This window comes from Mandrillus leucophaeus, unplaced genomic scaffold (genome assembly GCF_000951045.1).
Source record: "Mandrillus leucophaeus isolate KB7577 unplaced genomic scaffold, Mleu.le_1.0 Scaffold254, whole genome shotgun sequence".
NCBI lineage: Eukaryota > Metazoa > Chordata > Mammalia > Primates > Cercopithecidae > Mandrillus > Mandrillus leucophaeus.
In genome coordinates this window covers 1,349,882-1,365,043 of record NW_012102632.1, presented here as the reverse complement: position 1 = coordinate 1,365,043, position 15,162 = coordinate 1,349,882, and the positions used below count along the sequence as shown (strand labels likewise).

The 15,162-nt window shown below is 41.0% G+C and overlaps 1 protein-coding gene across 1 annotated transcript; it reads left to right on the top strand.

Annotated features, from left to right (window-relative positions):
* Positions 1 to 365: 365 nt before the first annotated feature.
* LOC105542240 (chromosome unknown open reading frame, human C15orf26) lies at positions 366 to 14,688 on the top strand. The gene is made up of 7 exons (XM_011983686.1): positions 366 to 517; positions 1,409 to 1,498; positions 1,999 to 2,231; positions 3,531 to 3,615; positions 9,229 to 9,387; positions 13,373 to 13,446; positions 13,853 to 14,688. The coding sequence occupies exons 1-7, from the start codon at positions 449 to 451 to the stop codon at positions 14,046 to 14,048; spliced, it is 906 nt and encodes a 301-aa protein (XP_011839076.1). The 5' UTR covers positions 366 to 448; the 3' UTR covers positions 14,049 to 14,688.
* Positions 14,689 to 15,162: the final 474 nt, after the last annotated feature.

The window sequence follows — 15,162 nt, the reverse complement described above, 5'->3', positions numbered from 1 at the left end:
TGCTGCTGCTGCTGCTGCTGCTGCTGCTGCTGCTGCTGCTGATTACAAACAATAGGCTGCAAGCAAGCTGTGTTTCCATTTAAAAGCTCTTGTTTGCTGCCTCGACAAGAAAGGGGTACTGGATAGCACTTTTCGGTTAGATTCTAATAAAAAGAAAGAAAGTTTTAAATTTCTCTCTCCAAGCACTTTGTCAGCCAGGGTTTTCCCTCTCGCCTGCCCTGCAGTTAAGGAAATCTAAGAGGTGGAAGGTGGGGCGGGCTGGAGGGCCACAGACAGCCGCTGACCCAGACGCCCCCTCTCCCGCCCCGGGGAGAGGCTGCGCGCTGTCACTTATTGGTCAGTAGGGTCCCGGACCTTGACCAATCGCCTCGGGCCGGGTCGTCATGGCGACGGGCCACGCTAACACCTGGTGGCGGAGGGAGGCCCACTTGCTGAACAGCAAGGCGCGATGGCGCAGAACTTGTATGGTCCGGGAGTCCGGATAGGCAACTGGAACGAGGACGTCTACCTGGAGGAGGTACGCAGGGTGTGGCCGGGCGCGGACCCGCCGCTCAGGAACTCCCAGACCCTCCTCTAAGTTCAGTCCCCTGCTTTGAGCGCCTCAAGCCTCCTCTCTCACCCAGCATACAGTGAATACCTCTAAAATCCCCGCCCCTCTGCCCCTCCCCCTCACCCAATCTCTAAACTCCCTAGGAATCTCACCTGCCCAACAAATCCAGGTCTCACTGACCTCTACTTCGAGCACCCTGACTTTTCTTTCTGCGGGTCCCTTGGCCTCCCAAAGTCGGGCACCTTGACTCTTAAGGCCCTGGCCTGTGTCTCCCGCTTAGCCTAGAGTCCCACTAAGTCCCCTGTATTCCTTACAGTCTGACAGCCTCAGGCTGTGGGCCAGGTGAGAACACAGGCTGTAGGCAGAAATAATATCCCTCCCCACTCCAACCCTGCCACACTTGCCCTCTTAAATGACCCTGAGTGTTCCTTTTACTGACATTGTACTCTCTGCCTTATATTCCCCCAAGGTGGTCTTAACAAGGCTCTGAGCCATTCGTGTATGGGTCAGGTTGGGGAGGGGTGGACTTTCTAGTGTCAGTCATCATACAGTGAAGGGAAACCTCAGCAGGGGAGACATGGCCTCCAAATGTCACTCAAGATGGTATCTGGCTGGAGTAATTACTGGTGATGTTTCTTTTTCTTTGTTTTGCCTTTCTCATTTTTCTAAACATTCTATAATGTAGTAAAAATATTAAAGTAATGCTAAAAATGTTCCATCATTCCCATTATGCTCACATTCCTTTTTTTTGTCCTCAAATTTTGAGTTTTCAACTTGGAAGAGCTTCTGACCTAAAAGTTGTTAATACTAACATCTGTATTATTCAGGGCTACTGTTGTTGATTTTCTCTTTAACTAGGAGCTTATGAAAGACTTCTTAGAGAAGAGAGACAAGGGGAAACTTCTCATACAGAGACGTAGAAGACTAAAACAGAATCTTTTGAGACCGGTAACTTTAAATTCAAACATTGTTTTCAAATTCTGTGTGAGTATATGTAAAGAAAAAAATTTCATAACCGAGTTACCATTTGGAAAATAACAGTTTTTAAAAACAAATTTTGCAATGTTTAAATTCTTCTAAGATCTTAGAAACATAAAGGAAGTCTGCCCTAAATCATGTTTACTTGCATTTTACAAATAAAGAAATAAATGAGTTAATATATAAATAAGTAAAATGCCCTTTAGTTGGTAATCGACAACTTTTTCAATGAATGTTGAATTTCTAGAATAATGAGGAAATCCATGTGATTTTCACCAGCTTCATTTGGTTTCATTTGGGATTACTGGGAGCTTTGCCTTGGCAAAGGCAAACGGAAAGGAAGAAGGAACTAAGGTTCAAGTGAAATCCTGAATGAAATGGGTACTAGTCTGAGAAGGAAGAAAATTGCCTTGGCCGTGACTGTTGTGGAATTGCATGGTTTATGTAATAAACTACTATTAAAATTGTAGATGCAACTTTCCATGACTGAAGATGGTTATATTCATTATGGTGACAAGGTGATGCTTGTGAATCCTGATGATCCTGACACGGAAGCTGATGTGTTTCTGGGTGGGGACCTGAGCCTGTGTATGACTCCAGATGAAATTCAGTCCCATCTGAGAGATGAATTAGAGGTACCCTGTGGCCTGAGCGCAGTTCAAGCTAAGACCCCAATTGGCAGAAACACTTTTACCATTTTGAGGTAAAGAGACTTTAATTTGCAGTTCATTTTCATCATAAATATGTTTCACTTGCAGCTTAAAGATTCCTGGGTATTGGAGCCGCTGAGTGGAGGGAAAGGTTTTGTGAACATTTTCCGTGATTTTCATCTCGCTTTGCTTACCTTGAGAGTTATTGTCAAGGGAACTTTACAATCCCTTTTTATCTTAGACAGCAGGATAATTATGTTCAATTCAAAATGCTTAAATCATGAGTATTGGATCCAGGGAATTAAATTCATATTCTGCCTGGAAGCAAAGTGGCTTTTCCCTATAACGTTTTGGAACTCTTTGAGCTCATTTGAGTGTTTTCATTGTTCTTAATATGGCTATGTTATTTTTTACAATAAAAATGTATAGTTTAATACAAGGCGGCACTAGATGGGATTTGCTCTTTTAAAGTTAACTGTCCATTAAAAATGTACTTGAAGAGATTTTGAAAATGAACAATTAAATCCTTAGGGAAGAAATAGATATATGATCACAATGAAAAACTATTACTAATTCATATAACAGCAATGTAAGCATTGCAAGAATATATAGACCTGGACCAGGTGCAGTGGCTCCTGCCTATAATCCCAACACTTTGGGAAGTCAAGGTGGGCAGATCACCTGAGGTCAAGAGTTCGAGACCAGACTGGCCAACATGTCAAAACCCCATCTCTACGAAAAATACAAAAATGAGCTGGGCATGGTGGCAGGCTCCTGTAATTCCAGCTACTTGTGTCAGTGAAGCATAAGAATCACTTGAACCTGGGAGGTGGAGGTTGCAGTGAGCCAAGATTACACCACCAAACACCAGCCTGGGGGAAAAAAAGAATATATAGACAGTTCTTCAAGTTCTAATTTAGATTTCTTTTGAATACATATGTTAAGACAACTAAAAATGGATCACAACCTCTGTTTCCTGAAGGATTAAGAGGAAACTGTATTAAATGTCTACAAGTGTGTTACCTTGGTTCTCTCTGAAGATGTCAAAGCACTTGACCAGAATTCCTTAGTATACATTAGCAAGACGTGCTTAGTTTACTCTAACCAGAGGCTCACAAAGTGGGGATGCTTTGTGTTCTAGCTATGGTGCAGGGTAGGGAGTAGGGTGCTAGCTGGATTTTGAGACCAAAAGAAAACACCTTTTATTTAATTATTTAATTCAGTTACAGTATGTGAATATAAATTATCGAAAAAACTGATTATAAACAAAATTGCATGCATAAACATAGAGTCATAGAATGATTCTAATACAGAGAGTTTACATTTACATTATACTTATTGTCCGTGGACAGCGTACACAGAGATGCCACTGGTCAAGTCCTTAGATATGGGCAGGACTTTTGCCTGGGGATAACAGGAGGATTTGACAACAAAATGGTGAGTTATCACTTTGCATATCTACTTTGAATCAGTCCTTTCTGTTGCACCAAAATGGGATCATAACTATCTACTCAAGTGGACAGAGAACTCTAGAGACATGGGCTCCATCCCTGACTTCACTATGGTTTCAGCTTGCAGCTTTTCACAGGCAGTTTCGGGCCAAGCCAGTCTTTCCTTTTAACTTCCCAAATTACAAAAACTATACCCTTAAAAGCTAACATGTAAGGGGGGAAAACCATTTCACAATGCAGCTGGCAAAAAGCAAAAGTTTGTATCACTTCCACCTGTAAATTAATGATTGAATTCATTAATAGCCATCTGATACCTGTCAAATGTTGCCAATGCTAGCAAGGCATATTATCTGCCAACTTTTTTATTTAAACTTTTGATGGTCAGACTTTTGCCTAGTATGGGAGTAAGGACAATTTGAGTTGCTTAAATTTGCATAAATCAGGGAGCCTTGAGGATTAGGAAGTATAATAGAACCAGATAGATTTGGGTTTGAACTTCAGATGCGTACCTATGGGATGGGAATTGGGGTAAGTTATTGAATGCCTTTTGAGCCTGTTTCTCATCTATAAGATGGTGAGTATTAGTCTACCTTACTACATGCCAGGCAGTGTTGTAAATGCTTCACATATTTTAACTCTCCTAATCCTCGAAACATGCCTTTGAGGTAGGGACTATTTTACCTTTAATTTACTGGTGGAAACACTGAGGCACTAAGAGATTAAGTGATTTCTGACTCAAGTCACTCAGTTAGCAAGTAGCAGAGCTAGTACTATATCACATTTTTTATTGAATTAAAAATTCATTTACTATATAATGTAGCGTTATTAATATTATTATTTTTGATACCACTAAGAAAACACAATGCTACCTGCTGGGTGCAGTGGCTCATGCCTGTAATCTCAGCACTTTGGGAGACCAAGGCAAGAGGATCACTCGAGGCCAGGAATTGTAGACCAGCCTTGGCAACATAGTGAGACCTCATCTCAACAAAAAGTTTTAAAAACATTGGCCAGGTATGGTGGTGAGCTCCTGTAGTCCCAGACACTCATGAGGCTGAGGTGGGGGAATTGCTTAAGCCAGAAGGTAGAAACTGTAGAGTTTGCACCACTGTACTCCAGCCTGGGTGACAAAAAGAGACCCTGTGTCAAAACAAGAAGAAGAAGGAGGAGGAGACCCTGTGTCAAAAAGAAAAAGAAGAAGAAGAAGAAGAAGTAGAAGAAGAAGAGGAGGAGGAAGAAGAAGAAGAAGAAGAAACAATGCTACCAATTAAACTTTGACACCCCACAGATGGTAAGTTGCAGCCTGATAAGTATTGACTTATTGAAAAAAGGGAGTAAATTACCATTTCTTAACCAGAGATTAGCACCATTAACATTTTGGCTTATTTTTACTTTCCTATGTATTTTGTTAAAACTTAGATAAATATACAGATAGGTTATTCTTTCTAAAATAGCATTTTTAAAGCTTTTTAAAATGACAAATGCATTTAATGAGAGCATAATATATAATTGTGTGGCAGTATCATTATTTACCTAGTCTTTCTTCTACTTTTGGGCAGTTGGGTTTGGTCCAATATTTCTCTCTTATATGTAAAATTCCAGTGTGCATTTGTGTATAAACGCTTAAAGCTTCCCCTCTCAAACTTCAAGTTAGGAATTCTACATTTAGGATAGATTTTTGGGCAAAGAATTACTAAGTCAAAGAATATGAACACATTTAAAAGTATTGATACATATAAAGAGTTCTTTTTGTAATGGGCTGTACCAATTTGCACTCTCAGCAACAATAAGAATGATCATCTACTGCTTCACTGATTGTATTAAATATCATAATTTAAAACTTTGCTAATTTGACAAGCAAACAAAATGAAAAGAAAAAATGATATGTAAATGTTGTACTACTTGTAATTTCTCCTGTATTTTAAGTTTGTTCTCTTTCCCTTATCTCTTCCTTTCTCTCTTGCTTCTTTTTTCTTTCTCCCTCCCTCTCCTCTCTCCTGCAAATCATTCGTTTTTTGCCTTTGTGTTGATTTGGGTTTATATACCATTGATTACTAAATTTTGTCATATGTGTTGCTAAGATTTCCATTTGCTGCTTGGCTTTTAAATTATAGTTGTTCTAATATTATATTTTTGAGTAAAATGTATCAGTGTTTTTCTCTGTAATTCCTTCCATTGCTTTTAAGTTTTAAAGACTGCTTTAGAGATCAGATAAAAATAAAAACTTGAATTAGCTTCTAGATGTTTGCAATTTGACTTTTGCTTACATTTATTATTTAATCAACTTGGGATTTATTTTGATAAAGGGTTTTATGTGAATATCTCATTTTGTCCCAGATTACTGATCAATTATATCCATTATCTCTTGAATGATTATTCCTTTCTCTACAGATGCATGACATTTCCCTTAGCATACATTAAATTACTGTATATACTACCCTCTCCTTCTGAGCTTTCTATTTGGATCCATTAAACTCTAGTTGTCTATTTCTTTTTTTTTTTTTTTTGAGACAGGATCTCACTCTCTCACTTAGGCTGGAGTAGTGTCACGAACATGGTTCACTGCAGCTTCCACCTCCCAGGCTCAAGCAATTCTCCTGCCTCAGCCTCCCGAGTAGCTGGGAACACAGGTGCACACCATTATACCTGGCTAAGTTTTTAAAATACATGATTTATTTATTTATTTATTTATTTTAGAGACGGAGTTTCGCCATCTCTGCAATAACAGATATTATTGGCCATGGTCTTGAACTCGAGTTCCAGTGATCCTCCTGCCTCCACCTCCCAAAGTGCTGGGATTACAGGCGCGAGCCACTGCACCCAGCCCACTTGTCTATTTTTATTCTAGGACTATAGCGTCTTAATTATTAGAGCTTTAGGATAGGGCTCATAGCCCTGTGATCTTGACAGCTCATAGGGCTAGTTGCCTTTCATTACACTTCTTTGTCTATGTTAGGAATTAGTTTCTCAGTTAAATGTAATGGTTATTTTTTCCAAGTCCCTCTGCCCCTGTGGGGAAAAGATTACTTGGTATTATATTTTGATTGGCATTGTAAAATGAAGTAAATTCACATATTTAGTAACTTTGCCATATTTATTCTTCTGGGATGTCTCTCCATTTATTCTCTCAGCAAAATTTTCTATCACCCAAGTAAGATTTTGTGTTTTCCTTTACATGGATTTGACAACGATTTTGTTAAGGGGTTTTCCTTGGTACCTTGTATTTTCAGATGCTATTGTGGAGAGGTCCTTTTGATAGAGTAAGGATAGAACATTTTATAGAATAAAGGATAATTTATCTTATAAAAATATAAGAAGGCTATTGATTTTTATATTCACCTTTGATGAAATAACTTACTCTTATTAATTCTATAGTTTTTTCAGTTGATTCTTTTATGTTTTCTAGGTAGACAGTCATTTAATCTTCAAATGATGACAATTTTCTCTCTTCTCCAATTCTTATACCCCAAATTTTGGTTTCTTGTCTTTGAATTAGCAAGCCCTTCTGGGCATTCATAGAAGCATTGGTGAAAGAGTGGCCCTTCTGGGTTAGCTCCTGATTTTATTATTGTGTTACTTTAGGTGAACAAAGGAGTTTCTGATTTGAGACAGATATTATTTGCCTTTTTTTTTTTTTTTTTTTAAGTTGGAGTCTCACTCTGTCGCCTAGGCTGGAGAGCAGTGGTGCAATCTCGGCTCACTGCAGCATCTGCCTTCAGGGTTCAAGCAATTCTCATGCCTCAGCTTCCTGCGTAGCTGGGATTATAGGCGCCTGCTACCACACCTGGCAAAGTTTTCTATTTTTAGTAGAGACAGGGTTTCACCATGTTGGCCAGACTGTCTTGAACTCCTGACCTCAAGTGATCCTCCTGCCTCAGCCTCCCAAAATGCTGGGATTACAGGCATGAGCCACTGTGCCTGACCTTATTTGCCCTTTTAAGTTCTGGTTTTCTTGTTGCTCTGAAAGGCACCATCATCCAGGGCCAATGGCGAATCTATTTTAGGCTCATCACCCTTCCCCACCCATGTCCAGCTGATTACCAGGTCTCTTCCTCCATTCCTAGGCACTGTTCTCCCTTCATACTGCACTTTGGCCTGTTTCTTATGCCCAGTGCAGCCCCTCAGCAGCCCAGGTCCCACTGTTTTGCCCTTTTAGTCTATCCTGACTTCAGACCATACTAGACAAAGTGCTGCCAGGTTGACCTTTTTTTTTTAATTTAAATTTAAATTTTTAAAATTTATTATTATTATTTTTCATTTTTCAGGTTGATCTTTTACAAGCACAGGTCTGGTCACTGCCCATCCTCACTGGAGTCGGCAGTGGCTCCCCATTGCCCTTTGAATGAAATTCTGGCTGTTTGCTGTGGCATCTGAGGCCCTCTGTAATACATCCTCACCCTCTCTGTGCTCACCCGCTCTGGCTTTCCAGCTTCCTCCTCAGAGCCTCTTTTGATCCCCCAGGAAAGTACTATACTCCTACCTCTGCCTCCCCCAGCTCATTGCAAATCTGCTGGACCTCCCTAACCAGAAAGGTACATGCAGGTGCTTCCCATTTCTGTGCTCAATCACCTCTTCTGCTAGGTAGAGAACCTATGAGGATAGTAACTCACCTCTGCCTTGCCCACAGTGCCTTACAGCACAGCCTTGCATGGGAAAGGTGCTTATTGGAAACCCATCAAAATATGCAGAAACTACTGCCACATTCAGGGTGGGGCTTAACCAGTGAAGAACTAGCAAAGAACTAAGATTTTGGACTTTTCAGCAGGATGGGGGTAGTTTCTTGGCAAGGTTACAGGCAGCCAGATAGCCAACATAAATTTCCAGCATGGACATCAATTCCAGAGGGGTGTGGGTCACCTTGGAGGCTCACAAATGAATATCAGCTGTGAGGATATTGATTTGAAGAATAATTCATTTCATGTGATGAGTTTAATGCACCATCATTTATATTAAATAAAATATTAGTCCATGGCTGGGCATGGTCGTTCACACCTATAAACTGAGCACTTTGGGAGGCCAAGGTAGGAGGATTGCTTGAGACCAAGAGTTCAAGACCAGCTCGGGAAACAGTGGGATCCTATCTCTACAAAAAATAAAAAAAATTAGCTTGGCATGGCGATGTGCACCTGCAGTCCCAGCTACTCGGGAGGCTGAGGTGGGAGGATTGCTTGAGCCCAGGAGTTGGAGGCTGCAGTGAACCGTGATTGCCGCTGTGCTCCCACCTGGGCAACAGAATGAGACCCTGTCTCAAAACAAAAACAAAACAAAACAAAACAAAAAACCCCATTGATCCAGTTCCTATATCCTGAAGGGTTACAGGGGACAGGGAGTAGGAAGGAGAGAGGAAGATTGAGTTTGGTATTCAGAGGAAGGAAAAGTAGTTGGAGATGTGAGTGTGTGTATGTGTGTGTCTTGGTCTCAGCATGCCAGATGGCATACCTAAGGTAGAGGAAAATTGTGCTTTCTCATACAATCAGTGAGAGCACAGTTTTTGAGAATTGCTTTGAATGTGCTGGCCGTCCAGCCAGTCAATTGCTTCTTCATTCCCCAGCTTTTTACAGAGCTCTGATGTAGAGCATCTGCTTGCTGTCATTTTCAGTTGTATTTATCAAGTGACCACAGGACCCTCCTGAAATCGTCTAAGAGGTCTTGGCTCCAGGAAGTGTACCTAACAGATGAGGTCTCCCATATGAACTGCTGGCAGGCTGCCTTCCCTGACCCCCAGTTACGCCTGGAATATGAAGGCTTCCCCGTCCCGGTGAGTGCAGCATCGGGAAGACATGGGTGCCTATGCTATGAAATGAATGCAATTTATTCCTGTCTATAAAACACAGACTTATAGCTCAAATACCTCAAATGCCTTATGACTTTCTCTCTCTTTTCTGTCTTTTTTATTTTCCATGCATAACACACAGACTTACAGCTCAAATGCCTTATGACTTTCTCTCTCTTTTCCATTTATTACACAAGTTTGGAAGGCACCAATTTACCTCATGGCAGCATCGTGCGTTAGAGTTTCTCAGCTCTGGCTGCACATGAGAATCACTTCAGGAGCTAAAAAGCTCAGGCCCTGCCCCTGATATCAGGTTAAGAACCACTGATGTGCGACTGTAAGGGTTGTGACACTGCTTCCTTTGCACTGTTTTCACTAAGGCCTCTGGTAAGTCCTAATTTTTAAGGAGTTTGAGGCCAGGTGTGGTGGATCACACCTGCAATCCCAGCACTTTGGGAGGCTAAGGCAGGCGGATCTCTTGAGGCCAGGAGTTCAAGACCAGCCTGGGCAACATGGCGAAACCCCTGTCTCTACAAAAAATACAAAAATTAGTCAGGTGTGGTGGCACACACCTGTAATCAAAGCTACTCAGGTGCCTGAGGCATGAGAATCTCTTGAACCCAGGAGGCGGAGGTTGCAGTGAGCCAAGATTGCACCATTGCACTCTAGCCTGGGTGACAAAGTGAGACTCTGTCTTAAAATAAATGAACAAATGAATAAATGAATAAATATTAGCCAGGTATAGTGGTGAGCGCCTGTAGTCCCAGCTACTTGAGAGGCTGAGGTGGGAGGATTACCCGAACCTGGGAGGTTGAGGCTGCTGTGAGCCCTGATTGTGCCACTGGACTCCACTCTGATCAACAGTGAGACCTTGTCTCAAAAAAGAAAAAAAAAAAATGGAGTTTGGAGAAGCCAAGGACACAGCAGGGTAGCCACACAATCAATGCAGTGGTCCTGCAGGACAGCATCATTCTCATTGTCACTGTGCGACATTTTCTCCGGATGCTGGGACCCATGGGACTGGAACCTGAAGCATGGTCCTGATGAGAAGGTCAGGGGGTCTTGTGGGCACAGAGTAGGCCTCCCTATTTCAAGGGCCAGAGGCTTTCCTGCTTATGAGGCATCCAGCAAACAGAATGAAGATGTGTTGGCAGCCACTGCGTTGAGTATGGAATTAGTAGCAAGCATGGCCAGGGTTTGCTTGCTACCGACCAGGAAGTGGCCGTGGTTGCAAGCCACTGAGTCCACCTGACGCAGCATGCCTGTCCCTCACCTCTGCCAAGTGGACCCTGACTTCACAAGGTTCTTTCTCCAAGCATGGAGGACATATATATTATCTACAATGAAACAGGCTTTACAAATTTTTCTCTTTAGCTGTCCTTTGCTAAGCTTTGCTCTTCTGAGAATTACCTTCTAGTTCCACAATTTAAACTGTCAGTGCTTCAGTTTCCCTATCTAAATTTGTGGTGTTAATAGTACCTACCTTCTGAGGTTTTGTGAAGACTAAATGGTTAGTACATTTAGAGTGTTAATTCGAAAAGTGCCTGGCTCATAGAAGACACTCACAAGTGTTTCTTGGTGTCATGACTGTTGTTATATTGTTATTGCTGCCAGTTTTTTTAGAGGTTAAGGGAACAGTCAGTGTTCCAGGCACCAGGAGTTCTTTTCTCCATTACTGATTCACCTTATGACTTGAGGAAAGTCTCCCCAAGCCTCACTGAGACATGGTTACACATCTGCAAATGGGAAACCCAAACCTGTCTGAGCTACTTTGCACATGTCAAGGATCTCTGGCTAGAAAGACCACCAGCAACAACTGTGTTTTAACAGGTTAGGTGGATTACTTATTGCAGTGAGGGAGAACACACACCCTGGGGAAGCATGTAAGAGGGTGTTAGGATGCTTATAGAATTTGGGCTTTGGTTGGATGGTGTTAGAGAGAATCCCAAGAAGTAAGGCTTCGCTCTGGACTGGATGCTATAAGGAAGTCGGGGTAATTCTATGATTATTTATCGCAATAAATCTTATCTCTAGGGAGGGCCAGACTAGAGTGAGGACAAAGCTGTCATGAGTAAAGAAGCAGCAGTCAGTCGCTCATATTAGCTGGGAGAGGCTGGTATTTGGTATTTAGTGGCTTAGCCAATGTTTGTGTTTTATGTGTGTTCAGATATGATTATAGAGTGCTCTTGTTTTTGTTTTGACCCCTCATGATCACAGAGTGGCCTTGTCTGATGTGGACATTCTGTGAAGTTGATTCTGTTTCCAGGAGAACACTAAGGCCTACTTGTGAGTGCCAGGCCAACCCCTGGATGGCAGGGCTGCTTTTTCTTTCTTACACAGCTTTTAGCTTACATGAGTCAGGATTTTGAAATAGTATATATTTTTCCTGATTATAAACATATGTTCACTTATGAAAAGTCAGGAAAGCACAAAAATAATATGAAAATTACCAGTAGTTCCACTTCCAGAGAAAGCCATTGCTTATCATTTCTTTTTACAAGATAGGACATCATGAAGATACTTCTTTTTTTCCATTGAATAACACCATTGACCATATCTTGTGTGGCAAAGATCTTCTCCAGTATAACTTTGAGTGATGATTTCATCATACAGACATCTACAATAATGTATTTCATCCATCCATTATGGTTTGGCATCTACATTTTTCTGTGTCTGTATAAATATATGTACAGTCATGTGTCACTCAACGATGGGAATAAGTTCTGAAAAATGCATCATTAGGCAATCGTGGTCACCTGACAATGATTTTGTCATTGTGTGGACATTGTGAAGGGAAAATCAATCTTGGGACCTAAACTCACTACGTCAAAGCAAAAGTCAAACTGGGAATGGGGTCACACAAACCTGCTTCTCATTTTGCTCTTAAATAGGATAGCTAAATACACACACACACACACACACAATATATATATATACATATATATAATATATATACATATATATATTTTAAAGCTACATACATCCCTCACAATTTGCCCACTAGGAAATTCCTCGTGGGTCCCCAGATCTTTACCTTAAAACAGTTATGTGGAATGTTACCCATTTACAATGTAAAGCAATAGCTTCTCTTCACAGTATGGGACAAAGGACAGAATTAAAAGGCATCCTTCTGCTCACCTGAGACAAAGGCATGTATGAATGCTCCCTCTGCCCTATGTTTATTTCATCTTATGTAAAAATGCAGATTCACTGAGCCCAAGAGGAATGCATAAGTAACTATTCCTCTACCCCCCTCTCACATGTAAAATGTGTATTTGGAGAACACTGACAGAAAACTCAAAAGAAAGCAACTGCTTGCCTCTTTTATTTACCCTTCTTTTTGTTGTTGTTGTTGTTTTTTCCTTTCTTCCTCTTCCCCCCAGTACCCGCTCTTTTCACTTTAAATATTGAGGTCCCCAGACCCTCTTTGGGAAAAAACATGGACCACCAAGTTTTCCTGTTGTTCTGTGTTCTTTTTGGTGGGCGTGTCCTTGACCTTGGCAAATAAACCTCTTAAAATAATTGAGACTCGCCTCAATAATTTTCTTTGATTTACACATCGTAAATATACTTACAGAAACCTAGATGGCATAGCCTACTATACACCAAAGCTACATGGGATAGCTTCGTGTTCCTAGGCTACAAACCTGTACCCCATGTTACTGTACTGAATACTGTAGGTAACTGTAACACAATGGTAAGTATTTGTGCATCTAAACACAGAAAAGGTACAGTAAAAATAAGGTCTTATGGTCGTACATGTGGTCGCATAGGTGGTCCTTTGCTAACTGAAATGTCATGAAGTGGCACATGACTGTGAATATATGTAATTTTTTCCTGTGAATATATATAATTTATATAATTGAATAATGTATAGTGTAATTTCAAATTTTTTGCTTCCCTAAAAGCAAAAGCAAAAAAAAAAAAAAAAATTTAGAATGCTAATAACACATTTTCTTTATTTGTTAAGGCAAATGCTAAAATTCTCATTAATCACTGTCACACAAATCGGGGACTGGCAGCCCACCGGCATCTTTTCTTAAGGTATTGCATTTCAGGGCACAACAAAATGCTGTGATTGGGGCTGGGGGCCGTGAATATAAGCAAAGAAGCTCAATTGACAGTATATGGCTGCACATACAAAAAATGTCCTTTGCTGATGAAATACTGCCACATAGAACTTCGATGGTGTGAAAAATTATATTAGAGCCCCTTCTTTTATACAAGTTCTTCCCCTACAAGAGGATTTTAGTTCTAATGGGGTCCCACCGGCCTAATCCTTGCCCAAATAGGGTGCAACCTCCCTGCAAACATGTCCCATTTTAGAGATTCCCTAGGGCTTTATCCAGCAATCCACTTCTTAAGGTACTTTTGAGATTAAATTATTAATAACAGCTTATTGAGAGTTGTTATTCAGTTTCAAACCACAATTGATTCTCTCTTGCTACAGCACCTATTTTGGAAAGGAGGCTGAGGTTGTAGCTCACACATACCTGGATTCACACAGAGTTGAAAAACCAAGGAACCACTGGATGTTGGTTACTGGGAATCCCAGGGATGCCTCTTCCACCATGTTGGATCTGCCCAAACCGCCCGCAGAGGACACTCGAGCCATGGAGCAGGCCATGGGCCTTGACACGCAGTAACGCGCCAAGCACGTGCATGTTTTCCCTGGTCCCGCTCTCATCAATGTAGCTTTAAAAGAAATTAACAAACTTGGTCATGCCTCAAGCTATTTTTGAATCAGATGTGGAACTCTCTGAGCACTATATTAAAACAAAGATTACATTAAGATTATTGAATTTGTGGTGACAGTCTAGGGCTGAAAAAAACAGCTCTGGAGAATAAATAGTATTGGAAAGTGACAAACAATGGCCCTTTGTTGACAAACAAATTCTGAAGAACTCAGCTTCCTCTACTTATATCCTTCATTGTCTACAAGGAGAATGCATTACTTTTCAAAGTTATGTCTATGTAATTAAGCTGTTGGAACTATACCGAATTTTTAGTACCACATTTTCCCTCTTAAATGTACTAAAACACAAAAAACTGACAGCTGTGAGCTGTGGCCTTACCTTGGAATTAAACATTTATATCTTTGTAAAACATCCTATTTTTGTTTCTACCTTTGGCTTTCGAGGTCAGGACCTCTACCTGATCAGTAACCTATTATTTTGTAATGATTTTTAAACTACAAAATCTCTGCCTTGTCTTTGAAACTGGCACATTAGTTGTGACACCCATGTGATTAGATAATTCCTGACAAAGTAAATGCATGTCCTTCCATTTATTTGTTCATCTGTTCATTCGTCATTGAGTACCTGTGATGTGTAGGGTATTATAAAGGGATATAGAGTTTCCAAGTCTTGTGGATACAGATAAACTATTAGGCTGGTTCACAAATATGTATACTGAGAGGTAGAATGTGGGATGTAAATGTGTTTTAAATAGATGCAGTTTCAGTCAATGCAGGTTGACCCTCTTCAAGAAGGCAGGCATTTTCCATCAAGTACTGCGGGATTTAGGGCAGTGCTTCCAGCCTTGGCTATGCATTGCATTCACTCTGGGAACTGTAACAATTACTGATTCCTGGTCTGAGCCCAGAAATTCTGATTGAATGGTCTGGGGTACAGCCTAGGCATTGGGCTTTGTCAGTGTTCTTTAGATGGTTCCCATGTGCAGCCACGGCAGAGACCCACTGTGTTAGGAGGTGGAGAAGGAAGCAGTGGTTCCTTACGGGCGGTCAGAGAAGGCTTTCCT